Source organism: Mytilus edulis, chromosome 5, assembly GCF_963676685.1.
Source record: "Mytilus edulis chromosome 5, xbMytEdul2.2, whole genome shotgun sequence".
Classification (NCBI taxonomy): Eukaryota; Metazoa; Mollusca; class Bivalvia; order Mytilida; family Mytilidae; genus Mytilus; species Mytilus edulis.
The window spans coordinates 70,583,706-70,611,482 of NC_092348.1; the positions used below are offsets into that span (position 1 = coordinate 70,583,706).

At 31.0% G+C, this 27,777-nt stretch overlaps 2 protein-coding genes and 1 long non-coding RNA gene across 3 annotated transcripts in view; 2 read left to right on the top strand and 1 right to left on the bottom strand.

Moving 5' to 3' along the window:
* Nucleotides 1-27,777, bottom strand: part of LOC139524354 (uncharacterized) — a 262,486-nt gene that overhangs the window by 68,500 nt on the left and 166,209 nt on the right. The gene's annotated exons all lie outside the window — the stretch shown is intronic.
* LOC139524351 (synaptogenesis protein syg-2-like) overlaps nt 1-27,777 on the top strand; it is a 124,504-nt gene that overhangs the window by 53,348 nt on the left and 43,379 nt on the right. The window contains exons 7-13 of the mRNA XM_071319117.1: nt 6,730-7,068; nt 7,391-7,693; nt 9,552-9,662; nt 11,019-11,037; nt 13,138-13,217; nt 13,416-13,431; nt 13,611-13,684. Of these exons, the coding sequence (XP_071175218.1) occupies nt 6,730-7,068; nt 7,391-7,693; nt 9,552-9,662; nt 11,019-11,037; nt 13,138-13,217; nt 13,416-13,431; nt 13,611-13,684 (942 nt within the window). The remainder of the gene's footprint in view (nt 1-6,729; nt 7,069-7,390; nt 7,694-9,551; nt 9,663-11,018; nt 11,038-13,137; nt 13,218-13,415; nt 13,432-13,610; nt 13,685-27,777) is intronic.
* On the top strand, nt 16,039-18,042 carry LOC139522500 (uncharacterized). The gene is made up of 3 exons (XR_011664449.1): nt 16,039-16,059; nt 17,183-17,256; nt 17,826-18,042. It is a non-coding gene; the product is annotated as an uncharacterized lncRNA (long non-coding RNA).

Sequence of the window (27,777 nt, forward strand, 5' to 3'; positions counted from 1 at the left end):
TTTATTTTTCTGTTGGTCTTTTGTGAATTGTTGTCTAATTCCCGTTTAATTTGATGCATTTATTTCCCCAAAGTTGCTGCTGTCGAATATGTTCAATTGATAATCGACCAACTATTAAAGTTCCGGTTGAACTAACTTTAAATAAAGCTAGTACTAACAATGATCACTGCCCTTTCCTCGATCTTGATATCTATATCACTTACGGAAAGCTTAATACTGAAATTTATGATAAAAGAGATGATTTTTCATTTCCTATCGTTAATTATTAATTTTTAGATGGATACGTTCCCTTGTCACCATCTTATGGTGTTTATATATCACAACTTGTACGATTCGCTCGTGTATGTAATAATGTTTTAGATTTTCACAAGAGAAATGTATGTATTATTGAAAAATTATTACACCAGGATTTTCGATATCACAAACTAGTCAAAACATTTACTAAATTTTATCATCGGTATAAGGACATCATTCGTAAATATAGCTGAAAATGCAGACTTCAAATACGTTTAGGTATTTCACATCCAATTTTTTAATGGAAATATTCTTTATAAAGCAAAAAAATGTCAGTATTCACCGCAGAAACTAACAAAACCTTTAAATAAACTTATTAAGAAGGGGTATAGTTACGATACTGTTGTAAGGTCATTAAAGATTGCATATTTTGGCGTTAATATGGATTCACTTATAGGGTCTTTGCATCGGAACTAAACACATTTATTCAAAAACCAGCTGTTTGCAGGACACTGGTTATGTTCTTCCAATATATGTTATGATGGTATGATACTAAACCCTAACGGAAAGGATTGTGCCTGATATTCATATGATGTAATCGTAATCTTTCAATCAGTTTAATTGAATTCTGGAGCTGGCATGTCAGTTAACTGCTAGTAGTCTGTTATTTATGTATAATTGTCATTTTGTTTATTTTCTTTGGTTACATCTTCTGACATCAGACTCGGACTTCTCTTGAATTGAATTTTAAATGCACGTATTGTTATGCGTTTACTTTTCTACATTGGCTAGAGGTATAGGGGAGGGTTGAGATCTCATAAATATGTTTAAACCCGCCGCATTTTTGCGCCTGTCCCAAGTCAGTAGCCTCTGGTCTTTGACAGTTTTGTATTATTTTGATTTTAGTTTCTTGTGTAAAATTTGGATATTAGTATAGCGTTCATTATCACTGAACTAGTATATATTTGTTTAGGGGCCAGCTGAATGACGCCTCCTGGTGCGGAATTTTCCCGTTACATTGATGACCTGTTGGTGACCATCTGTGTTGTTTTTTCTATGGTCGGGTTGTTGTCTCTTTGATACATCCCCCATTTCCATTCTCAATTTTATTTGATATTTCATTTTTAATATTAGAATTTTTTAACCATATTGGCTACAGTAGAATTAGTACATGACTTTCCAATAATCTGAGGCGTCTTAATTATCAATGAGCGTTCTTTCTTTTTGTTTACCCAGTAAATACATGTCCGTTTCTTTGAAATATCGATATGAGATTTTTCTGAACACATATCTTGGGTTTGTCCGGTATTAAAAAAGTAAAACCACAAAAATACTGAACTTCAAGGAAAATTCAAAACGGGAAGTCTTGTTTCTATTTTCTCGTCTTTTTATATAGATTAGACCGTTAGTTTTCTCGTTTGAATGGTTTTACACTAGTAATTTTAGGGTCCTTTATAGTTTTTTGTTCGGTCTGAGTCAAGGCTCCGTGTTGTAGGCCGTACATTGACATATAATGGTTAACTTTTTAAATTGGTATTTGGATGAAGAGTTGTCCCATTGGCACTCACACCACATCTTCCTATATCTATTTAATTAAATGGTAAATCAAAAGATAAAGCACATTAAACGAATGAATACCAACCTTTTTTTGACATCTGTCATATTCCTGACTTGGTACAGGCATTTTCTTATATAGATCAGAGTGGACCGAATCTGGTTTTATAGCTAGTTAAACCTCTCACTTGTATAACAGTTGCATCAAATTCCAATATACTGACAACGATGCGTGAACAAAACAGACAGCAATATTAGGTAAAAATGTCAAAAATAGGGGTAAATCAGTCAACATTGTGATACAATCTTAATCATTAAAATAAATACATGTCGCAAAGAAGCGCAAAATCGCATATATACCAAGCATAGTAGTTAAAACTAAAGACAATAATACACAAATTTACAATTATACAATAACACTATGACGGGATGTATAGGTATACAGACACGTCATATATTTATCAAAGAAATATAAAAAGGCATATAGATACAGCATAAAGCGACACCAAAAGGCATATAGACATAGCATCTTAGCAAAAATGAAAGGCAAGCTACGAATATATTATTAACATTAATATAATGACAGAATGTACAAGTACAACAACCTGAACCAGTATCTTAATCACATAAACACATATCACATTTAACAACCTCATTCATTACTTTCTTATGTTTAATCTTATTAATGTTAAATCCACCAATAAACAATTGAAATATTTTAAGTACTGGGACCGAAGGGCTAGACGAAAATTGACTCTGCTTTAGAATTGCGCGCCTGACTTCAGCATGTAAACGTCACACAGGTTGATAATCTATAGTTCTTTTATGTATACCTTATGCAGAATGTAATTTAGAAGTTTACATTTCCTTCTTGTCGCTTGTCTATATGCCAAATATATCTGTGTTAAAGTCATAAGAAACCTCAAATTAAAAAAAAATATGCATATGTTTTTTTTATAACTAAATGGATAGTTTTCATTATACAACTTATGTACATATACTTTTTTCTGAGGAAAATTCTTTAATTTGTCCACATTTAGAAGAAGTTTACTTATTCTGATCGCTTGCTTCCAGGAAGCAATTCGCCGACATATTTCCGTATGCATAGTGACCCAGGCGTAACCATCCTCGTAAAAATCCGGTGACCACAATACGCATGGATCTGTCATTGAAATAAACAAATATTTGATTTTACAGGTTAAACACGTGCTCAATTCCCATGCTTTTTGTGATTTGTTTACTAAAAGGTGACAATCGGTAAAACTCGGCTTCAAAAAACGGCATTTAATGAGCAGCCATATGTGTTAAATCATAACAAACACAGAGAAAAAAAATTGACGATTATATGATGTATTTGCGATTTTATGATGTAAACATGCATTGGTTCAAGAATTGGACAAACATTATTTTTCAACTCTCACTCGTTTCATATGACTTTAAACGTACTCACTGAATAATTGTAGGCAACTGTTTTTTTACTCCAATGAAGGTGAATATTCAATACGTGTAGTATCTACATTTAAGATAGTAATTGTTTTGTGATTATGTGAGTATGGGTATTTTGTTTTGCAAATTAAGGGAAATCGATTATGGTTTTTAACTGTTTCTTACAAACACCCAAAGCCAGATATAGTCATAAGGTCTTTACATTTGAGATCCATGGATCCTAGCTTACAAAACAAAGAAAAAGTCAACGTCATGCTCTAAACTTTGTCCTTTTCTTGTTCTTGTATCTCCTCTCAAACTGTAAAAGATGGAAATAAAAGAAAAAGTGCAAAACGTATGTTTTATTGAGATGAAATATGATTTTGCTCTGAAATAATTCGATGACTTCTTATATGAGTATTGCCCATGACATGTTTAAATTTAAGGTTAAATGGTTATTACTTGGTACATTATAAAGCCATGCATGATCTTTTGCAGAATCCCTTCTTTCTGGGTTGTCTCCGCTGTGGCAAAATTGAATAAAAATGAATCAAAGCATAAATATTGTGTTTGTTTAGAAATATCAGCGGTAAATCTGATAAGACACAGAATTTGTGCTGATACATCTCGTCATCGTGTTATTGTGCCATGGTAATTTTGTGTGTCTTGTCTTTTAATGTATGCTAGTGCGCGTCATCTATATGCCAGTTTGTGCTTCTTTGTAACTTGTTTATTTGTTTTTATGGTTATTAAGATTATAACACAATAAAGACATTTATGTTTGACATTTATACCTTTTATTCTGTTCGTTTTGTTCGTACCTTGTTGGCAATATAATACAATTTGATGCAACTGTCATACAAAATACAAAGAATAGCTTTAGCTAGCTTTGCAACTTATTTTAATTCACCGTTTTTTACATAAGAAAATGCCTGTACCAAGTCAGGAATATAACAGTTGTTAACCATTTGTTTGATGTGTTTGATCTTTTGATTTTGTCATTTGATCATGTATTTTCCTTTTTTAATTTTCCACAGTATTTTTGTAATTTTACTTCTTCCTATATTAACATGGAAAAGTCATGTTGGTCTTTTGTGGATAGTTGTCTCATTGGCAATCATACCACATCTTTTTTTTATATTACAGATGAATTGCATACTACTATCAAAATTTGCGCAATTTAAATTAAGATATAGATACAAAAACTAATGATATCTGCACTTTAAAATACGTGTCACTTCCGGTCTTAAATAATTGCTGTTTCATTCGTGATTCTAAAAGAATACTTTTGTTGTCATAAAGGAGACAACTTATATATATATCTATTTTAACAAGTTTGACTATTTCCTTTTTTGCTACAATTCTAAAAGTAATTTGCTTTATAATAAATTTCACACTATACACATTATCGCTATTTGTCCTCCAATACTGGAAATCCCAGAGGTTCCCGAAAAATGTTGACGTCATAATACAAAATATCTGACGCCACAATGGAAAAGTGATTGTTGTATGACGTCAATAGTTCAAGCGGGAATGACTATTGGGTCAGCCGGAATAGCGATAAGATGTATTGGTTTGTTTTCTTATATTTAAATAGTTTATTTATCACACCATAAATTAATTATATGCTACTTTTTGTAACTTTGCTACTTTTAACTTTGTGAAAGCCTTTCTTTTGTTTCCCTGATAATGGCTAATCTTGTAGGGAAATACAAAACAGGGCAACCTTGCCTTATAACGAATAACCATAGTTATAATATCTAGTACAATTGAACTTGCATCTTGAATGACAAAAAATAGTCTGTTGTGCTGGCGAGTATATTATTTTTTTTCTTTTACGCGTCATGTCTTTCATTTGACCTTTAAACTCTCCAAATATCTGTTGCATTTAAATTTTAAGCATACTTTTAAAATCTTTCGTCGTATGTTTATTTACTTTCTGTTACCTTAATTGAACTTTTTCTTTTTTCATTCTCATCGTTTTGTTCATATAACAATAAAAATAATAAGTATACTTAGATTGTTGTATCAATGACTCTTTAACATTTTTTTACAAAATTTTTCTTTTTAAGTTGTTTTCGGAGCGTACCCGTTTACAAGCGTAACAATATTATAATCGACTTCCATATTGATTAAAATAGTTCTTCCTTCTCGATCAACATATTTTTGAATGATATTAGCGGTATGTGTTTAATATAAAGTTAAACCAACATGATCGTATACTTCAAAAACTGTGAAATATTTCGCCGATGAATTGGTTATATGTAGAATTATCCGAAAAATATATGTAATGTCTATAAACGATAGGTAACTGACAAACAATCATTATCATTCCATGATTGACACGTGTAACCTTCAATGTATTTTTATTTAGTTTAAACAATATGTATTAATGATAAATTACAAGATGAAATATTGCAATGTTACATAAAGTTCAAATATGAAAAACGGCAACAAGTTTAGAAAGACTCAATAAATCCGTCGCCATTCTTATTTCCATATACATACACATATACTCCGTTTATGTGTATGTATACATTGTCTAGAGGTATAAGGGAGGGTTGAGATCTCATAAACATGTTTAACCCCGCCGAAAATTTGCGCCTGTCCCAAGTCAGGAGCACCTGTCCTTTGCTAGTCTTGTGCGATTTTTAATATTAGTTTCCTGTTTATGATTCGGAGTCTAGTTTAGTTTAGTATGGCGTACTAAATCATAATCCTAGTACCTTTGATAACTATTTACACCACTGGGTCAATGCCACTGCTGGTGGAAGTTTCGTTCCCGAGGGTATCACCAGCCCAAAATTCAACACATCGGTGTTGACATGAATATCAATAATGTGGTCATTTTTATATAAATTTCCTGTATAAAAACTTAGAATTTTTTGAAAAACTCAGGATTTTCTTATCCCAGGCATAGATTACCTTAGCCGTAGTTGGCACAATATTTTGGATTTTGTTAAACTCAATGCTCTTCATCTTTGTACTTGTTGGGCTTTATATATTTTGATTTGAGCGTCATTGGTGAGTCTTATGTAGACGAAACGCGCGTCTGCCGAACTAAATCATAATCCTTTTTACCTTTGATAACTATAAGTATGACGTGCATTATCACTGGTATATACATTTGTAAGGGGCAAGCTAAAAGATGCGTCCGGGTGCGGAAGTTTCTCGCTACATTGAAGATCCATTGGTGACCTTCGGCTGTTGTCTGATCTATGGTCGGGTTGTTGTCGCTTTGACACTTTTCCCATTTCCTTTCTCAATTTCATTACATATGTTCAATCATTTTGTGTTTATGTTTCATAAAAATAATAAATTGTTTTTATCTGCTTCTATCTGCTTCTATCGTTAGAATCAGGTACAACATCTTTACATGCACCCGAATATCAATTAATTTCCACTAGGTGTCATACATTTTGAAAAAAGTTTATATTAAGAATATATGTAGAATAAAAAACAAATATTTGATCGATTTAAATATAACGTTTAATGAAATAACTTTCAATCTTTTAGCTCCACCGGTGATAACAGCTGACAATAAAGACAATTCTACACAGTATGGAAAGTTTGGTAAACGTACTAAAGTATATGTCAATGTGTACAGTATTCCTAAGTATTCTAGTATTAGTTGGTATATAGGTAATATACAGTTAGTATCTAAAAAAAAATATGTCACCAGTGAAGAACCTGCAATAGTTAAAGATGTGTTTCATGGTGTAGAAGTACAGCTTGATGGTTACAGAGTTACACTGACTATAAGTGATCTACAGGAGGCTGACTTCACTAATTATACTTTACGTCTTTATTTTGGTAGTCAGTATGTACAGCATGAAGTGACTCTGGAATCTGCAAGTTAGTATTGATAAAAGAACAACAGGGTTTCTTTGGCAATGATCATTAGTCGTTATCCAAACAAAATAAATAATTAAGAGAAGTAACTTTGAATAAAACATGTAGCTAGTTAAATTTTAAATATACAAAGTTGATTAAATATATACCTTCAGGTTCTATATTTATGAACTACATGTAATTACAATAAAAATTTAGTGCTTACTTATATGAACATCTTAATTCATCAAATATACTTCTTTTATTCATCAGTCATTATAATGACTATAAAGATTACATGAACTAATATTACATTCTGAAAAGAAACATTTGAAAATAATTTAAGGTGCACCGGAAACTCCATCAAATTTCACAATAACTGGTTTAGGAGAAACTAGCATCACAGTTCAATGGATTCCTGGATATGATGGTGGACAAACACAAACATTTTACATAGAATATTGTGTAGCTGGAACTGATGTATGGTTGTCTCATGAAATCAAAACGAGTCATCAGTTAGATACACACAACCTTTACACCTTGTCAGGACTTCAAGATAAAACATCATACCAGTTGAGAATGTATGCAAAAAATAAATTTAATCAGAGCCAATATACAGATATTGAAACTAAACAAACTCTAGGGAAAGGTATGAAATACTGTAAATTTAAAAAAATTGCAAGGTTTATATTAATGTGAATATTATTAATGAGACCAAGTGAACATTGATGGCAATAAGAACTTGCATTCTGAAATCTGATCCATTTTTTCTTAATGCAAATTTTCCTGCAATTAAAATAATTAATCTTGCAATAATTTGCAGTTAGTTAAAGGCACCTTATTTTAATATTCAAAATAACTTGTTTTGTTTGTAGTGATTTGTCTTTGCTTATATGTTTTGGTAGAGCTGGGTGTCTGTCGATATATTTAGTAATTTATGTTAATTTTCAACTGGGAATTCTGAAGATAAAAATCCATTATCAACCATTGTTGAATAGGCGAAGAACAGCGAGCTGACGGTACGCCGCCAAGTAGGTGGCTGCCAATTGTTTTCGTGCAATGACTTATGAACTGTTCATTCAAATATTTTTTTTAAATTTCAAGAGGGCAGACATGAGTTTGGTAATGACGATTTTCTTCACAGAATATAGACATCGAATTGACAGATAAACAAGTCTAAAAGAGTCTTTCAAAATATAAATATAAAAATACAGTTTGCTGCTGAGTCCTTTTAATCCATTATTGTATTATTTAATGTAATTCATTCTCACATATTGTCCATTTGACTTCTATATATTTGCAGAAAAAAATTCAGAAAAATTCAGTTTTTATGAATTAATATTTTTTTCCTTGATGTATATATATTATTATATGGTATATTCGAACTCTGACTATTAATTTCATAATGTTTGACTCAAATAAAGTTTACACCTTGACAGGATTTCAAGATGAGACATTATATAAATTAAGAATGTACGCAAAAAACAATTCAATCAGAGCCTACATACAGATATTGAGACAATACGAACTCAAAAGTCAGGTATTAGTAGTAGTTAAAATATAACTGTTCAACGTGGTATGGGTGTCATTCGCCATCTTTGATTGTAAAAAAAAAGAGAATCTTAAGTCCAGATTTTCAATTGAAATACCAGAATTTGATGCAGACATGCAGATATTTTATGTGAATTTGCACTTAAAAGAACACATGCATGAGATTATAACTTATCAGTATTAATATGTTTACAAGTGTTGATTATTTCGGCTTGATTTTTAATATTTTTAGGTAGACATTTTAAAGGAAGGTTACTCAAATTGATAAGAAATAATCTTAAAAAGAAGGCGTTTACTTTAATCAAAGGTTCATACATGAACATGACAAAACAGAATCAACAAGACATGTTAATTTTATTACACTGAGACAGTGCATTTTCTGAAGAAATCTATATGGAATTGTTTAATTATGTATTTTAGACAAAAATAAGACTAAAAAAGGCCACGATGACCCTATCTTCATTTTGGTATTCTCAAAGCATTTTCTGAAAGCTATTTTCTAATATTTTGTTTTATAATTCTATCATTTAATTTAGATGCTAATCACATAATGATGCTTTTTCCTTAATAATCCATACAAAATGTTTCATTTTGTCATAACCTGTACTTTACGAAATGCGCTGTGATATATCATTTCTATTACATTTTTGAACAATATAAATATATACTAGGTTTTGTCAAAGTATAAACAAATTCTATCATTTTTAATTTAGACTCCCATACCACCTTACCTTTTTTTGTGTTTTGTCTTTCAATATTCCAATTCTCAAAAGATACTTTTTTTTTAATTTTGACTGTGTATGAAACAAATATAGGAATAACTTACGGTTTTTTGTTATTGTGATTATACAACATGACCTTCCAGTTGTTTCGGCATTATAAATTTATTATGTTTTTTTTTAAATTTCAATTCCATGTAAACATAAATTATGTTTAAAAATAAGCTGTTTTTACAGAAGGTCAAACTTCATCAAATGCAATGATTGGCACTGTAGCAGGTGTACTAGTAGTATTACTGATTGTATGTGCCGTCATCATTAGTTTTCTGATCTTCAGAAAGAGAAAAGGTAATTTTGAAATTTAACTAAACAAATTAAAACGAATAGACACAAATGTGCTACCTGGTCAACTTTTCAAATAATGTTTGTTCAATTGGCTTTCAAAACCAAAATGTTTGATAATTTTATTCCAATATAACGTGTCATATATCCGGTATGTGTAATGGTTCAGTAATATTATGATATTCAGATAGTATCAATGAATAACATTATTCTTTTATTTGGATCACCGGAGATTAACATGGATAATATTAAATATGGTCACTGTAAGACATGGAATTCGAAGAGTGGATTAGAAATAATCTTAAAAAGGAGGCGTTCACTTTAATCAAAGGTTCATACATGAACATGACAAAACAGAATCAACAAGACATGTTTATGAATAAACTAGATATAGACGAATACCAACGTCGAACATTTGTACTAACCTATGTAGTATGCATCGCAAAGTGATCTCAGGAACGACGTAACCGTTAGCATTACTGCTTTGCATGTCATGTTTTGTAAATATCAACTTCTACAAAGTACCATATGATTTATAGAACGAAGAATGTCATACACATGTTCTTTTAAATGCATCTGTACATATCTCTATGAAAATCAGGATTCAGCAATCCATTAGATCAATTTCGCTTACACATAGAAAATTTATATTTCACATTTGAAACGATATTTCAGAATTTGCATTTCCTATTATGATTTCTTTGATAGACGGTTTATGTACCAATTTGCAAGGAAGCCATCGAATTAATTGAGGGTTAAAAGGGGTAAAGTTAAGTCACCCCTTTGATAGATTTAAGGACTAAACAATGATTTCATCATTTTGTTGACCATTTTATCTATTTCATAAATTCTCACAGATATGTTCCTTTTAGCAAAAACCATAATGATGTCCTGCTTTGTGTTTGTTTGTGACATAAACAATTTAACACGACGGATTCAAATTAATGACATGTTACTTAAATCTTAGTTTCTGGGGGAGTTGTGTTGCTCATTTTCATTATAAGTATGCATTTTTGTCATTGTCGTTTCCTTTTTTGTTGCTGTCGTCTTTACTGTTTTGTGTCATTGTGCTTTATGTTGCTTTTAGTTTTAGACTTCTGATATGTGATTGTCTTTAACAATATTCTTTCTGTTTTCCTATTAATCTACTGCTTCTCCATTCCTATATAGTCATTCACAATGATGGTAAATAATCGTTGCTCATACATACATGCTACATGATGAAAATAAAATAAAATGAAATCGAAAAATTTCTTGAAATAAAATATAGACATTTGTTCAAAACTTCTTTCACGAATTCAAAATATGTCTTTATCATTGTCTTTATGATTGATTTCTAATGAGGTATTTGTTAATTGACAGGCAAGAAAGAAACAAAAAAGTAAGTAAAAAAATATTTTACAGTCATAGAATAACAAGCAGTTGAAAACTTAGGTTTCGATTTTAGTTTATCTATACAAAGCGACGAATACTACAAAGTCAGGAGATGATTAATGAGTTATTAAATTAAAACAGAGACGCGGTAATAGAGAGGGAAAATTACCAAAGAATTCTTAAAATTCTTAATCCAGAACAAAACCACAAGGCAAAGAACTGACAACGACGAAAAGACAAAGAGTACACACAACACAACACAGAAAACAATGAGCAACACAACACCTCCTATAACACGGGATGATCTTAATTGCTCTAAGCGGATTAAGACCCTGTTGCACATATAGTAGGTCTCATTGGGCTCTAAGCGGGATGCCGGATTACCTATTTTCTATAAGAGTGGCACGTGAAAGTCAAATTATTTTGACGTGAAAACAAGAAATGAAGTGTAGAGGGACACGGGAAATTACAAAAAAAAACTTTGAATTGCTTACGTACATAGTGTAAGCGGGATACAAGAATCTGACAAAACAGTAAGCGGGATCCGGGATCAGATCCACCCAATGACACCTCCCCCCCCCCCCCATGTAGTACCCGTAGTATAACAAGAAACAAATCGAGAAACCACAATGTCAAATCAGTTGTATATTCACACACAATGCCTTCTGTCTGACATGTCTGCACTGAACACTTGCAATTGCGTCCCTAAGACACACCTCAATTGTAAAGCTTTGACTCTGGTACTTGTTCAAAATAACTAAATCGGTTTATTAATTACTATTATGCATGATCATCTGTGATAATGCATGGTTTTTGTGCTGTTATATGTGCTGTTCTATGTTGTTTTACGTGTTCGTTTTTATTCAGTGGTGATTCCCTACTTCGAAGTAGACAAAAACACCAATCATATAGTCATTTTATAAACTAACTGTTTGCAAAAGTACGAATTATTTTAAATACTAAGAATTTTCTTATACCAGGCTAACCTTAGCCGTAATTGTCACAACTTTTTGTAAGTTTGGGTCATCAGTGCTCTTCAACTTTGTACCTGTTTCTGTACAATCTTGATCTGAGCGACACTGGTTAGTCTTATGTATACGAAACGCATGTATGGTGTATATAATCATAAGCGTGGTTCCTATGATAACTATTAGCATGTCGAAATGTCATATTGTCTATTTGTGTTTTTCTCTGTCCGTAATGTTCTTATATTTATTTGAACTGTAGTCCTGTCATGTAATGTTATCATTTTAGTGTTATATCTAACTTTGTCATCAAAGCGGGAGGTTTGGCTAGCCGCAAAACCATGTTCAACCCACCACTGTTTTTAAATGTCCTGTATCAAGTAACGGCAATGGCTGTTGTTATCTAATAGTTCGTTTCTGTATGTATTGAATAGTCGGTATGGTTTTTTGTTGCACTTTTGTTGGATGTATGGCAGCTTTTGATTTTGACATAGTTGAGGGACATACCTTGGAGTTCCGTAGCCTTATTTTTGTACTTTTTTGTTTATTTAGATTGAATAAAATTGTCATTAAAAGTCACTCTTTTATTCATACTAGTTTTGTCATGCATAAGATAGGATAGTTTGTGTGTTTATGAATGAATATGCACTGAATTCACTTTTAATAAACTTGAAATTAACAAAAAACTGTTTTCCACATCATTCATTGTCTCTTTTTATTATAACTTGCAAATATTACCAACATTGTTATTATGCCGAACAATACTACATATGTATCAATCAAATTAATTGATTGTCCTGTGTGAATGGATGTGATGAAATGGATGGATACTGCTTTTGAATCAACACAAGGAACGATCTGTTTAAGAAATATTAATAGAACGACAGAGTAAAAATAGTTGATTCTAGTTGTAATAATATGATTGATAAAAAAGAAATATGATTTATGTAAAAAATCGAAACCATATAATACTTCAAATAAGAAAAAAAGTCTGATAAGTTTTTATTATACGTGTAAGACTAAGATTACATATTAAACACGTGAACACTGATATGATTATAAAAGAAAATATCTAACTGTAAACATTTCAAAATCTACAAAAAAATGTTTCTTGTGACCTAAATTAACTGTTTATTTTAAAGAAATACTGGATTTTATGAAAACAGCGGCTTTCAAAATGTGCAAATTGGAGATGAATACGAAGAGGTTGTTAGTAAAGCTGGTAAGTCAGATATATGCATTTTCTAAACTCTTCTTAAACCACGTGTACTAAAATAAAAATATTATTTTTCGACAAAAAAAATCACTTGATGATGTAAAAATTTCAATGCTTTTTTCAACCACAATAACTCAATCACCAGATTTCATTGAATATACCAATATATTGTTCCTTTTTAAATAGAGTATGTTTTCATTTCAGATACACAAGAGAAACAGTAAGTATAAGTAGCATATGTATTTGTTTTGTATTTATCATCATTATTAAGAGTTCAAAACGTCTTTTTCACTTAATTGTATTTCTACTGAAGATACATAATTGTCAAGATTTACCCATTTTTGCATAGTGGTTTCACTTTAAAAACAATATATATTAATTATCATTAACATATTACAGAACTAGTAAAAACTACGAAGCACTTCGAACAAAGGAGACTGTTGACGTTTATGATGATTTGGAGAATAGCAAAGGTTTGTGTAATACAACGTTATCGTTTAAAATCACATGTACATATTGCACATGTATCTAATTTGCAAATCATAGTAGAAATAAAATTTAAAGCTAGGAAAACATACTTAAAATACCGAGCTTATTATACAGTATGCCAAAATCGCCCTTCCTCTGTTGGCGATTTTCAGTGGCGTTAGAATCAAATCAACTGAATAAAGAAATTTCATAAAAAGTTGATGAGATTATAAATGAATAAGTTCTGCAAATACGCCTGCAGACACAGCACATTCCTGGAGGTAAAGAAAAAACATAGAAATCAGAATAATTCAACATTATATACACAGTTTTTTTTATAAAGTTGCAGTATATAGAGGAGCAAATAATAAAATAAAATAAAAACACATTCTAAAAGGACAAAAAAAATTGTTGAACATCATCAATAGGATGTATTTATTGTATGAGAGATGAGCCTTTAAATGGAGCAACCACAATTGTTTTGTGTATATATTGTAGGCCTCCCATTGTCTAAATCGTAAGTGTTTATATTGATTACTTTTGCATATACTTTTATCATTTAAACGTTGATCTTCTGCATAAAAAACATCAAAGATACCACTGTCTTATATTTGCACGTCAGTGACGAGTTTCGTCAATATGCTGTAAACTCATCAGTGACACTCGAAATCAAAACATCTTTACAGGTTAACAAATGTATTAAGGAGATGTTCTTGTACCAATCAAAGGAATTATTAATTCTGTCCGCTGTTATAACATAACGTTATGATCATAATAAGGTAAATTCCACAGTGAATAGTATTGCATATGGTTTGTTTTAAGGAGACCTATAAAATTTTATTATGTCTTGCTAAATACGGAGTATACTTAGTTTAGTAACAAAGGGTGTGATATAGACCAAGTGATCACAAAGCCGCTTCATATTGAATACCTGACAGACATTTAGTGTTTGGTATAACCATTTTAACATGTGTTTAATATATATATTTTGGGCAATAGGTTAGGACGATATTTAATTGATTGATTGTTGATGTTAAACGCGCCCGCAGAGAACTATTTTATAACTCACTCTGTTGCAAAGGACCCTACCAATATGGAAACGAAAAATATAAAACGCACAAGGATAAAATGTTAAGGGCACCATGCGAATAGCTAATAAATATAAGGAGATGTGATATGAGTGCCAATGAGACAAATCTCAATCCAAGTCACAATTTGTAAAAATAAACCATTATATGTCAAATAACGGTCTTCAACACGGAGCCTTGGCTCACAGCGAACAGCAAGCTATAAAGGTCCTTAAATAATACAAGTCTATAAATGTGCAAACAGGAAAATCAACGGTCTAATCTATATTAAAAACGATAAACGAGAACCAAAAAAATAGATAATTGCTTTCAGATTACAAAGAAAAAAATAATTGTAATATAGTTAAGACAGTCATTATTTCATCATATAATTTTATTTACACGTTTATGATCAACGGTAAAAATGTTAGTTCCTCGTACTTAGCTTGAAATTAGATTATAACCAAGTATATTTAACGAAATCTCATGTCCTTTCCGACCGGTAAAAATTCCACATTGAACATATATTCCATAACAAGGTTTCCTGTCTATTCAAAATCGCAAGCATTGATAATAATGCTTAGATTATTACATAATGCTAGTATTTGAAGGTTAATAAATATGAGATTTTGACTCATAATTTTGTTTATACTATTTTGATTACAATATGAATATAATTGCCACGTCCCTTTGTCGTGATCATATTGTTCAGTGTATTTGATTTAATATAAGATGACAGTCTTTTAATGGTTTTAAGGGATATCTAACGATTATACATAAATCGTCAAGATAAAATAATATACTGAACTCTTAGTTTTCCCGTTTTTATTAAATTTAAATAGAACAAGTTGTATAACTTGTCTGCATATGTTTCAGAACCAGTAAAACATATGAATCACTTGGAACTAAAGACTCTGTTGAGACATATGATGATTTAGATAATCACAAAGGTGTGTAATATTTATATGTAAAATACATTAAGCGTATATCTGCTTCGCAAATCATTATAGAAGAATGTACGTTTCGTATACTTTCGGTGAGTTGTAGAAAACGAAACATTGCGGTAAAACAAACAACAACAGGTAAATATCGTAATGTTGTTTTTAAAGAGTTGTAAAAACCGTATAAATGTATTATCCAGTAAATCTCATAAATTCTTTAAAATAATACATATGTACATATAAATACCAAAAAGATATGAAATACCTTGATATATTATAGTAGAATGCATGCATAATGTTTGCATACTAGAAAAGTTTGAATTATAACAATTTGCTATTTGTATATCTTGTAGGCCTGCCATCGACTAAATCGTAAGTTTTTGTATGAATACCTTATGCGTACGACGTGTAATTGTGTTTCTTTTACATTGCCATTTTCTGTTTATATATACACGAAGACAAATAACATGAGGAGCTATTTGGATACACTTTAATCATGTTTCCTTTTTTGATTTCTTTGTAATAAGCGAACAGTATCATTTAACTAAGGTCAATATCGAGGTTTTTATCGTTGATCTCGTGTGAAAAGCAACCAAACTTCGACAAATGACGGTTCAAAGATCAAAACTTGCCTGGAAAAAAATCGACATAGACATACCTTTCCCCGAAAAGTTAGTATAATCATTAGTGTAAGATAAACTCTAGCAATTACAGAGTCATTTAAAACTTGGATTGATACCCAAGACTAATACTACACCACACGATGCGATGCAGATCTAGTAGCCGTACCAAGTTTTATACCGTACAACTTGCACACAATGGTGTATAGAACATTTGTTATCCGGTACAATTACGGCTGCAAGTTTTCAAACGCTATAACGCCTTTAAATAAAATAGATCTGAATAAAATAAAACTCTTCTACTGTACAAGTATTAAAAAGTAAAATCACAAAAATACTGAACTTAGAGGAAAATCAATTCGGAAAGTCCATGATCACATGGAAAAATCAAATAACAAAACGCATCAAAAGCGAATGGACAAGAACTGTCATATTCCTGACTTGGTACAGGCATTTTCAAATGTAGAAAATGGTGGATTAAACCTGGTTTTATAGCGCCAACCCTCTCACTTTGATGACAGTCTCGTCAAATTCCGTTATATTTACATTGATGCGTTAACTAAACAGACACAATCAATAAAATAGTCAAAACATGGGTACATAAGTCATCATCGTATAACAATTTTAAAAGGAGCAATTTAACAAAAAGGGAGTTTTTTTATTAGATGAAAGCATTATGGAGCACTTTGAACTTCTGATATCGATGTATGTGCATAAAACCAACTCTTTGTACCATTTACAGAGCATGCAACAAGAACTCTGTCTAATTAAATAGAAAGCAAAAAGACGTATTATATACTGCTTTTGAAAGAGAAAAGAAACCATGTAAATTTTTTACCTTTTTAACTATACTGCAGTTGTATTATTTGTTTTAGTTCAGTAGACAATTATGACGCATTGGGCACTCACGATAAACCAAATGTTTATGAGGAATTAGAAAATCGGAAAGGTACAAATGTAGTATATAATTCCTAAGAAACAAAGACAGATAATGTAGATGTTAGAATTTAAAAAAAAAGTTATAACTCTCTAATGAAACTTTTTTAATGGTGAACTAAACTTAAAGTAAGGTATTTTCAATTCATTTTTGAATAAATAAAACTTTAATAGCATGTTTTTTTTAATAAATACGAGTACAATTAAAAATGTTCTTCAGTTAATTACTGACAATAAAATTCGGTCAAATTCCGTTTTGCTGTGAACAACAATAATCAACTAAATATAATTGTTTTACAATTACATTTACAAACAAATTAGGAATAAACATTTTTGTATATAAGACAAATGGATGTTTTTTAATAGTTGAAATCATAATGATTTCAGTACCAAAAACATATTTAATTGTAATGATTAACACAACATATAATAAAGTACAAATTGAACATCTACTCAACTGCGAAATATTACAGTACTATAGCAGTATTGATTGTTGCACTTTAAAGTCTCCAATAATAATAGTGAAAAAAACGATAAAGCAAATAAATTCTCAGTTTCATTGAACTATTCGATATCTTTCAGGACAAACAGAAAAAGTATATGTCAATGAAGCCTTCTGAACACAATTTCAATACAAGATTTTGTAACAAAAACTATGCAATTCTGTGCGGAAAAAGAGAAATATTTTAGTGGTGCTTATTGGACGCTGATGTGGCTAGTTTTAAAATTGTGTGATTTATATGCCAAACATACTTATTATTTGATGTTATATACTTTCATTGCTTGATATCATTGTTAGTTATGTTAAGCGTGTTGATCGGAAAGTGAAAACAGAAAGACTTATATCTAGTCATGTTTTGATAATTTAGCTTTCGTAAATATATTAATAAAAATAATACACCAATGTTCTCTTAAAATATTCAATATACGTCCAATATATTTAATGACGACAATTTCTTGCAATGAAAACGGCAATTGGATAAGAACAACATAATCACATTCCAGATTGAAAAAAAGTTTTATATAATCATATATAAAAGGTAACCAGAAAAACAAGTTTTGAAACTTTACAACGATGTTTAATCAATACATATTCAGGTTCAGACAGTTGCCATAAAGGAAAAACACGTAGACGGCCACATACCAAAAGAACCTCTTCAATTTTATAAGACAAACATTCATGTGACCTCTGTATTCTTTTAAAGCACCGCAATTAAATCTCTTACGGAAACATATTGCTGCAGTAAAATTGCAATAGTTCTGTTGAATAATTTATGATCGATCATTTGATTAAAGAGTTTGAATATCAGATGAATATCAACCCCAAAATACTATCCTAATTGAAAGAGCTAGACATTTAGAGCCCATTCCGAGTCTTTCAATTCATTATCATTACATAACCGTAGCTATCAAACATAATAACAATGTGTATAGACATAATTTTTCCCAAAAAGATGAAGAAAAGAGGCAGCGTAGACTGCTCACAAGGAAGTTATTACACCAAGAGTTCAAAAGGGTGAAGTTGAAATCATCCGTTCGTAAACTTTACGGTTGTTCTCGTGGGATTTTGTTCATATTAATTCATGGATTTATGAGTTTGGAACAGCGGTATACTACTGTTGCCTTTATTTACCATAGACACGGAAAGGAAATTGGCATAGATTCTGAACCCACTAAAGATTTGAGTCCTACATATATATGTACGTATATCAGTTCCTAAATTGATGAAATATAATAGATTGATAAACATGAAATTACGGTTATGTAATGATAATGAATTGAAAATTCATGTATTTGGTTTTGATGTTATATGTGTTATTCTCGTGGGATTTTGTCTGATGCTTGGTCCGTTTCTGTGTGTGTTAGTTACATTGTAGTGTTGTGTCGTTGTTCTCCTCTTATATTTATGCATTTCCCTCAGTTTTAGTTTGTTACCCCGATTTTGTTTTTTGTCCATGAATTTATGAGTTTGAACAGCGGTATACTACTGTTGCCTTTATTTACATTGTAGTGTTGTGTCGTTGTTCTCCTCTTATATTTAATGCGTTTCCCTCAGTTTTAGTTTGTTACCCCGATTTTGTTTTTTGTCCATGGATTTATGAGTTTGAACATCGGTATACTAATGTTGCCTTTATTTACGGACGCCAACACGAGATTATTGACCGTTATGAAATATCCGTTTCACAGATGATATCGAATATGTTCCCTATGTCGTAACTACAACCCCTTTCACTTTTCACGAATGTGATCTGGCAACACGAGGCGTGTCACAAGCGGGGCAGAATCTGTTTACCCTTCCGGAGCACATGCAATCACACCTAGTTTATGTTGGGTTCGTGCTGCAATGTCTTTAGTTTTCTATGTTGTGTCTTGTGTACAATTATTTGTTTATTATTTGTCTATTTTTTTATTTGTTTGAACCATGGCGTTGTCAGTGTATTTGCGATCTATGAGTTTATATGTCCCTCTTGTATTTTTTGCCCCTTTTTTATAATCCTTAATTTAGGAAGGCATATGATTTGTGGACACATTACAGTAAAAAGTGGTTCGGTGTGATTGTTCAATAGAAAAATGAAAATCAGCATTGCGAAAGTGTTTTAATTGATAATTGATCGGCTGTTTGATTGGGTGCGTTACTCATGAACGATTGATTGACTGATTGATTAATTGCGTAACGTTTAACTATATAATATTTCATGCAAATTTGGTTTGATGGACTGAAATGTGACTGCATCTCAAACTGGAAGGCAAGTCTGACTTGCGCTGAATTTTTGTCTCGAATCAGGTCAACTTATGGCTGCTAATAACACCGCCTAGAATTTGGTGTATTGTGCCTATCTGAAGTTCATTAAAACGAAGTTTCGACTTCTATTTGGACAAATTAAGGAAACTGCTTATTGCGGTATTTCCTCTAATCATGTTTCATTCAGAGGTAAAAGCAATAACTGACCTGTTTGGAGTCAAAATGATATTTGATATTGGTTTCCACAGTTGTTAGTCGTCATAACAGTTTACTTTTTATTGTTGTAATAAAAACTAGAAATTTTGGTTGTTTACTCAACCAGTACTTAACATGTTATATGCGTTTGATCCATAGTTGAAATAGTCTTTGACATTCCCGAACAAGTCTGAACAATGCCCGATCGAGTCTGAACCATACTCGACCAAGTCTTAACCAACCTAGACCTATTTTGTTTTTATCAATCTATTATATTTCATCAATTTAGGAACTGATATACGTACATATATATGCAGGACTCAAATCTTTAGTGGGTTCAGAATCTATGCCAATTTCCTTTCTGTGTCTATGGTAAATAAAGGCAACAGTAGTATACCGCTGTTCAAAACTCATAAATCCATGGAAATATGACGTCACAAACGCCAAACAAAAAACAAATATAATGCAGTTTTTGTTTTTTGGAAAACTATGGCAGATTTAATTACGTTACTTTCCATCACAATTTAAATAGCGTCATTTAACGATGACTGTTTGTTATAGAAAAACAAAGTTAAAAGATCGAAAATGTCAATTTGCAAGTATCCTTATCCATTAATAAATTACATTTTAGAATTGTGTTTGTTTCCACTCCTGGTTTTCTTCTCCTCGTGTTGCCCTCAAAAGATTGTACTATGTATTTTGGATTGATTTTTTACTGTGTTCATGTAATTTTTTTATATCCATATGATGTCTTTTATAATGACCTTTAGATGTAACATAACACAACTAATTTTGTCAGCTATATGACAGTGACTACCTGTACTATTGAACCAAACACTGTATAAACATTAATTTTCGTGGAGTTAATATTTCGTGGTTTCCTATTCAACAGTAAGTTCATACGGATTATTTTTTCTGGTTTTTAAGTTGAGAAAAACATATGTAAATGTCACTTTATTATTGATAATATTCAATAAAAGTAATAGTTACTTACGCCATTGTGAAAATCAACAATTACATGTAATAGTAAAAGTGGGCACTAATTAAGTATTTTGACCTGCATACGCTAACTTGCTTGTACACATCTTTGATCTTTTATCCAAGGACAATAAAAGAATTACGGCTTGCGAGCATTACAGTCAGACTAAACTGTTACATTACATTGATTGACAGTTCTTGATCATTATTTAGTACTGTATAAACAAAGATTAGGATTATCATCTGACTAACACAAAAACGTTTTTATATTGGTGTCTAATCATTTAACCTATTAATTTCATTGTATGCATTTTTGAGTGTCAATATGGTTTTGTCTTATCATAAAATCATTTAAATCAGCAGTTAAATTTTCGTTGGGGTTCTAATTTCGTGGATAATTCTTATGCACGAAATAAACGAAATGAAATCCCCAACGAAAATTTCTGCTTTTACAGTATTCATTCTTGAGATTTGGAAACATTATCTGTCATATATTTTTAGTACATATTTACTTTATTTTCCGCAGTATTTATGTCGAATAACTGTATTGTTGGAGAAATAAGGATTATTTTAAAGAAAGCCAGGTGTTCGAGACAAGTCATTGTTCATTACAGGACTAAAAACATAATCAGATTTATATAAACGTTCAAATAAATATTTGGTATTTTTTTCATTAATTTGGGTTGTTCAGAGGCTTGGTTAAATGAAGTGTCAAACAGGTACAATGCATTGAGTAGGAAATGCTTATTTTTCCGCGGAACATGATTTCAAACTCTAAAGTCTGTGTTCATTTCACAAATGGTTATGTATGTGCATGCATTCTAGTCGATGGCTTTCACTTTTGCTTCTTTTGGTTATTAAAACTTGTTAAAGGTAGCTTTGAAATAATTGGTCAGATATGTACTGAACGGTACATCAATTGCGGAAAAAAATGTCATTGATTTGAAAACTAGCAATCCGCCATAGAGACAACAAAAATTGCCATAGATTAGGAAACTAACAGAAATACAATTTCTTGGGGATATCATAAAGTCATGTTTACCATAGGTTAGAAATCTGCCTTTAATCTGGAACCCGACATTGATTTGAGTCCTAAACATATTTATGAAATGTATATTGCTTTTAAAATAATTTAACTATCTTGAATTAATAAATCTGACAACCATGTTGAGATCGGAAAATTTGTTTTTATATGAATATTTATTTTATTATGGCTGTTGTCAAGTCAATTTAATGGAACGTTTTTATAACCGATAAATTAAAAAAAAGGTAGAGGAAATTTGGTCAAGAAGGTAGAGTAGTGAAAATCTGTTTATATATATATCTTTATTTTATTGTGACTGTTGGCATGTCAATTGAAAAAAAAGGTGTTATAACAGTTACATTGAAAAAGTGTCTGTCATTTGTTCAAGAATGTATGACAGAAAGTTACAGGACAAAATGTCATTTACAAAAAGACACAGACAAAAAGTCACAAGACAATGAAGTGGCTGCTAGTAAGCGGCTAGTGTAATTTATTTTTCAGGTGTTGTCAACACAATACCACCCTCTCGTCGTCGATTGTGGTAATACGAATACGGTTTGTCATTGTTTTTTTCTAACTTGAAATGAGTCACACTACTGGAATTCTAATAAAGCAAATATTTTTAAATATTTCTAAACAACTTGTATCCACCAATGCTTACAGGAGAAGGGATCAATCTTCAATTTTCTACGTACAATTTGTTGTTTTTTTGTTTTTTATTGATGTGTGTCTGATTGTCTAAGTTTTTTATTGCTTTTTTTTCCTTTTGAAATAAGGAATTAATGACGCACAAACATCAATTTAATACATATGTGCAAATATGTATCTGTTCTAACAAATGTTTACAAAATTTCTTTTCTTCTGGGAATGCCATACTGATGATTTGGTTACATTTTGAAGCAGTTTTCTTGTCATATTCCAAACACCTTTCTGTCGTACAGACATTATGTTCACATTATCCTGAAACTGATCATCAAAGATGAAATCATCTCACACTTTTTGTTAAATTTCTACTGAAAAAAAAAGAAATCTTTTGAAACATTATGTTTACATTCTCCTAAAATGAAACATAAAACGACCAAAAATATTCTAATTGAATGCTCAAACCTTGGTTTGAACGGTAAATGGACATTTGTTTCCAAAGACAGAGAACATTTTAGTTGTAATTCTTTCTTTTATAACTACATGTTAATGTAAAGATTGTTCATACTCTATTATTTGAATTGTGCTTAACGACTTACAATCAAACGAAATGTAGATGATTATGTATAAAAAAGAAGATGTGGTATGATTGCCAATGAGACAATTATCCACAAAAGACCAAAATGACACAGACATTAACAACTATAGGTCACCGTACGGCCTTCAACAATGAGCAAAGCACATACCGCATTGTCAGCTATTATAGGCCCCGTTAGACAATGTAAAACAATTCAAACGAGAAAACTAACGGCCTTATTTATGTAAAAAAAAATGAACGACACACAAATATGTAACACATAAACAAACGAAAACCACTGAATTACAGCCTCCTGACTTGAAACAGGCACATACATAAATGATGTGGCGGGGTTAAACATGTTAGCGGGATCCCAAACCCCCCCTAACCTGGGACAGTGGTTTAACAGTACAGCTTAAGAACGAACTATAAAAATCAGTTGAAAAAGGCTGAACACATCAGATGGACAAACATACATATGGACGTGGCCGGGTACTTATGTGTTTATCTTACACTTGCAAATATTTGATTTGTCATGGTTTCAACTGCTTCCATATATAAAACTAAAACTACTTGGCATGTAATGCCTTCATGACTACTGTATTGATAACTGGGGAAACACTCATTCTCTTTTGTCAAAATTTAAGAAAATAAAGACATCAGACGAGACAACTTAATCATTTGTTTCTTACCTGTTTTAGATGAAGTCGACCATTTTTCTGCAAAATTTTTTCTTTAGTGTAACATTTATCGTCGATTAGTTATATAAAATAAATCAATATTATACAAAATGAAAAAAAAAATATAAACCTCTGATGGGTAACTGTCAGTTTCAAAGGGTATCAACTAGCAAGTTTAATTGTACGGACATTGAGTTATTAAAAAATGTTTAAACAAACTTTACGAAACTTTGAATACTAAAGGAGAAACTTCTTTTCCGAATAATAGGACTTTTTATAAGTTATTTCGCGAAATAATATACATAAACGAATGTAGCAGTTGTAAGTCAACACTAGTACTTGATTCAACATGTTCAATCTATGTTTAAATAACATCAATTTAACATTTAATTTTAATAATACACGTATATCTTTTACAAAGAGGAAGTTTAAAGAATACACTAAGGTGTTGTTAAACATAATGTTTCCTTCCGTGAATAAAATTCGATCATGTAAGTACATATTTAATTTAGCTTAATTTGTTTAGACATTGATGTTACACCACTAGGCTTGATGTGTGTTTCATACTCTGTTAAGTGAAGTTAATAAAAAGACAAAACGATTAACTAATTTATTAGTATTTTCTGAGCCTTGTGATTAAGCTTTAATTAAATATGATTGATCATGAGCACAGTTCAATAGAAAGCAGTTTCGAGTACTTAAACCTTACTCATTTCATTTCAAATATTGGTTTGAACGTCTTCTTCCTATAGACTTAAGAATATCTTACCACTTATTTCGTTTTATTTTGGTAGAGATGAGATCATTTATGTGTTGTTCTGGAGGGTTACAATTACTAAAGTATCCTTTATTATGCATTAAAACACGTATATACATATACCTAAATATATATTGAAGTATGTACTTCTTGTTATTTGTGTATGTCAATCTGATCAATTAATCATAATCTGAGTTTGAACGGATAACATTTGGAAACACATGGATTATAAGAAACAATATAATCTTTTACTAAAAATCATTTTTCATCTAACTGATGTAACAGTTATACTTCTGTTTGCAATAAATCGTGTTTATTTTTGTTACTAGTATAGCATTATTTGTATAGTTACATTATTCGATTGTCAAGCTTCACAAAGTATGTGTTCATGTACAAAAATAATGAACACATATATGATTTAGATAGCATAGCTGAATAATTTTGGCAACTCAAAGCACTGTTTATGGTTTATAAATATATTTGTCGACTCCATATGATCTGACAGATAATATATCGCAAAATTGAAATTCTCGATTAAATACCTGCACAGTTCAGGATTATAGGATGAAAACATACTTGAAACATGGATATGAGATGGCATGTAAATTCATTGATTAATGTTTTTATTGTTTTAAACTTTAATACCAGTTTTTATGTGTTCTACAATGACCATCGGTCCTTCACCTTGCATTTGATGTCTTAGTGTCATGAATGTATTGTACATATTTCAATATATATATTATACGTATGAACTAATTTGTTTCAAACTTTTCAGTAACTAAATTTCACGAAGTCTCGTAAAAATATTTCACTGAAGTCGGAAATATTGAGAGGCCAATGTGTTTAAAATAGACACGCCATCGAGAAATATAACCATTTTTCTACTAAATTAATAACGCCTGTGGTTTTTGATGTCATTAGAGGAGAGATCAGATTAATTGGTTTATATTGTTTAGCTACATGTGCAATATTTCCATTATAACAGAAGGCATGGTAAAAATACGAAATGCAAACAATATTATATTCACAGAAAGGGTGATGATAAAAAAAAAATATTTGTTTAACATTCAAAAGTCTGTAGTATAAAAATGTCATTTGGTTCATGCCACAACCAAAAAAACAAGTCGAAAATTTCCTTAGAATTATTGACGTAAACGGTCTTTTTTCAAAATCGCAAAAAATAACATAAGATGACATTAACATTTCACTTATATTGTTTGATTACTCCAATGACAAATGTAGTTGTAAGAGCTCTTGCAATGTTAAATGGGTGTATTGATAAATGCAGTTCAATTTAACTCACTCTATTCTGAGTTGCAGAACATCAATAGATATAGGAAGTATGGTGTGAGTGCCAATGAGACAACTCTCCATCCAAATAACAATTTATAAAAGTAAACCATTATAGGTCAATATACGGACTTTAACACGGAACCTTGACAATGGTGGTTTTTTGTCTTTAGAATCGCTACGGTAAAACACTTTGGAATTGGATTTGAGTAATATTCATGTTTGCGATCGATTTGGCCATCTAGGTGTATTGAGCCGATGGTCACTAATGCATTTGACGTAATTGTATTTTGAAAACCAAATGATTAATAATTTTACTTTATATTTGATGAATGTTTACCGAAATTATAATGATTTTGGCGACTAGTAAAAAAAACTTTGCCACAGCTAGAATACCATGGATATGTTACGATTGTCGTTTTCACAGTTTTGTCATCTATTGTATATCCATGACATATATTTTTCTGAAATGTAATATACGACGTGTAACACTACTTTCAATAAAAAATAACTTACGATTCCGAAATACATTTACTGATGTAAAAATGTAGAGATGTGACAAGATAGCCAATGAGACAACATGCTATCGACAAGACATAAAATGAAGTAGTATATATATAAAATGGAATCAATTATTTACTATACAAATACAGGTGTACAAAAAACATAAAGCGATATCAGTAAACAATAGAACACACCCGCGGGCATTTAGAGCGTGGTTGAAAATATGTAAAGTGGTGTAGGATGATTTTTTGTTAAAGTTTTAATGACTTGAGAATTTAAGGAAAGGTATCAAAAGTCATAGGTACTTGGGCTCAGGACAATTATTTTTCAACCCTCCTCCTTCTTTTCCAAAATTCCAAATTTTTGTTTTCTATTAATTTCAATACAGATGTTTTTTGCTCATTGTTGAAGGCCGTACGGAGATCTATCCTTGTTAATTTCTGTGTCATTTTGATCTCTTATGGAAAGTTGTCTCATTGGCAATCATACAACATCTTTTTTTAATTAATGGATAAATGCAAACCGGAAGTCTAGTCTGGCTTAAAATTCCATCCAATGACGGAAACAATATACGGACACCTTTTTTTCGTTTTCCTCCCAAAATAACCCACACGGAATAATCATAAGCAAAGATGACAAATGCGTCTATGTATGGTACCTACAGGACACAGAGGCATGATGCTTAATTATTTTGGAAGGAAGAGAAGCGACACACAAAATTAGATCTCCTTATTTAATAGTATAGATAGACATGTACATGGAGAATACGTTTATATTCTGCTTTTATCCCGCGTCTGATGCGAACGACCAATGAACTTCAAATTATGGTTTACTTGAATACGTCACAATTTATTTTGGTGGCATGTTCGCAGTCTGCGTCCAAGTATTTGCGTAATAAACGACCGTAAATAAAAAAGATAAGGAATATTGCAACTTCAAATTATTAATAAAACAATATGCATCATTGTATATATACCAATTCGCTTTGGCACTATTCTTAAGCACCATTTGTGACGCAAGCAAAGCAAAAAAAAAAATACAAAAAATCTTATCTTTCATTAACTTATTTTAACAAGAGCTACTAAGCATGAGCCTTGCCAAACAGGAACTGCTGGGCCTCCTTGTATCCCACTTATTTGTATGC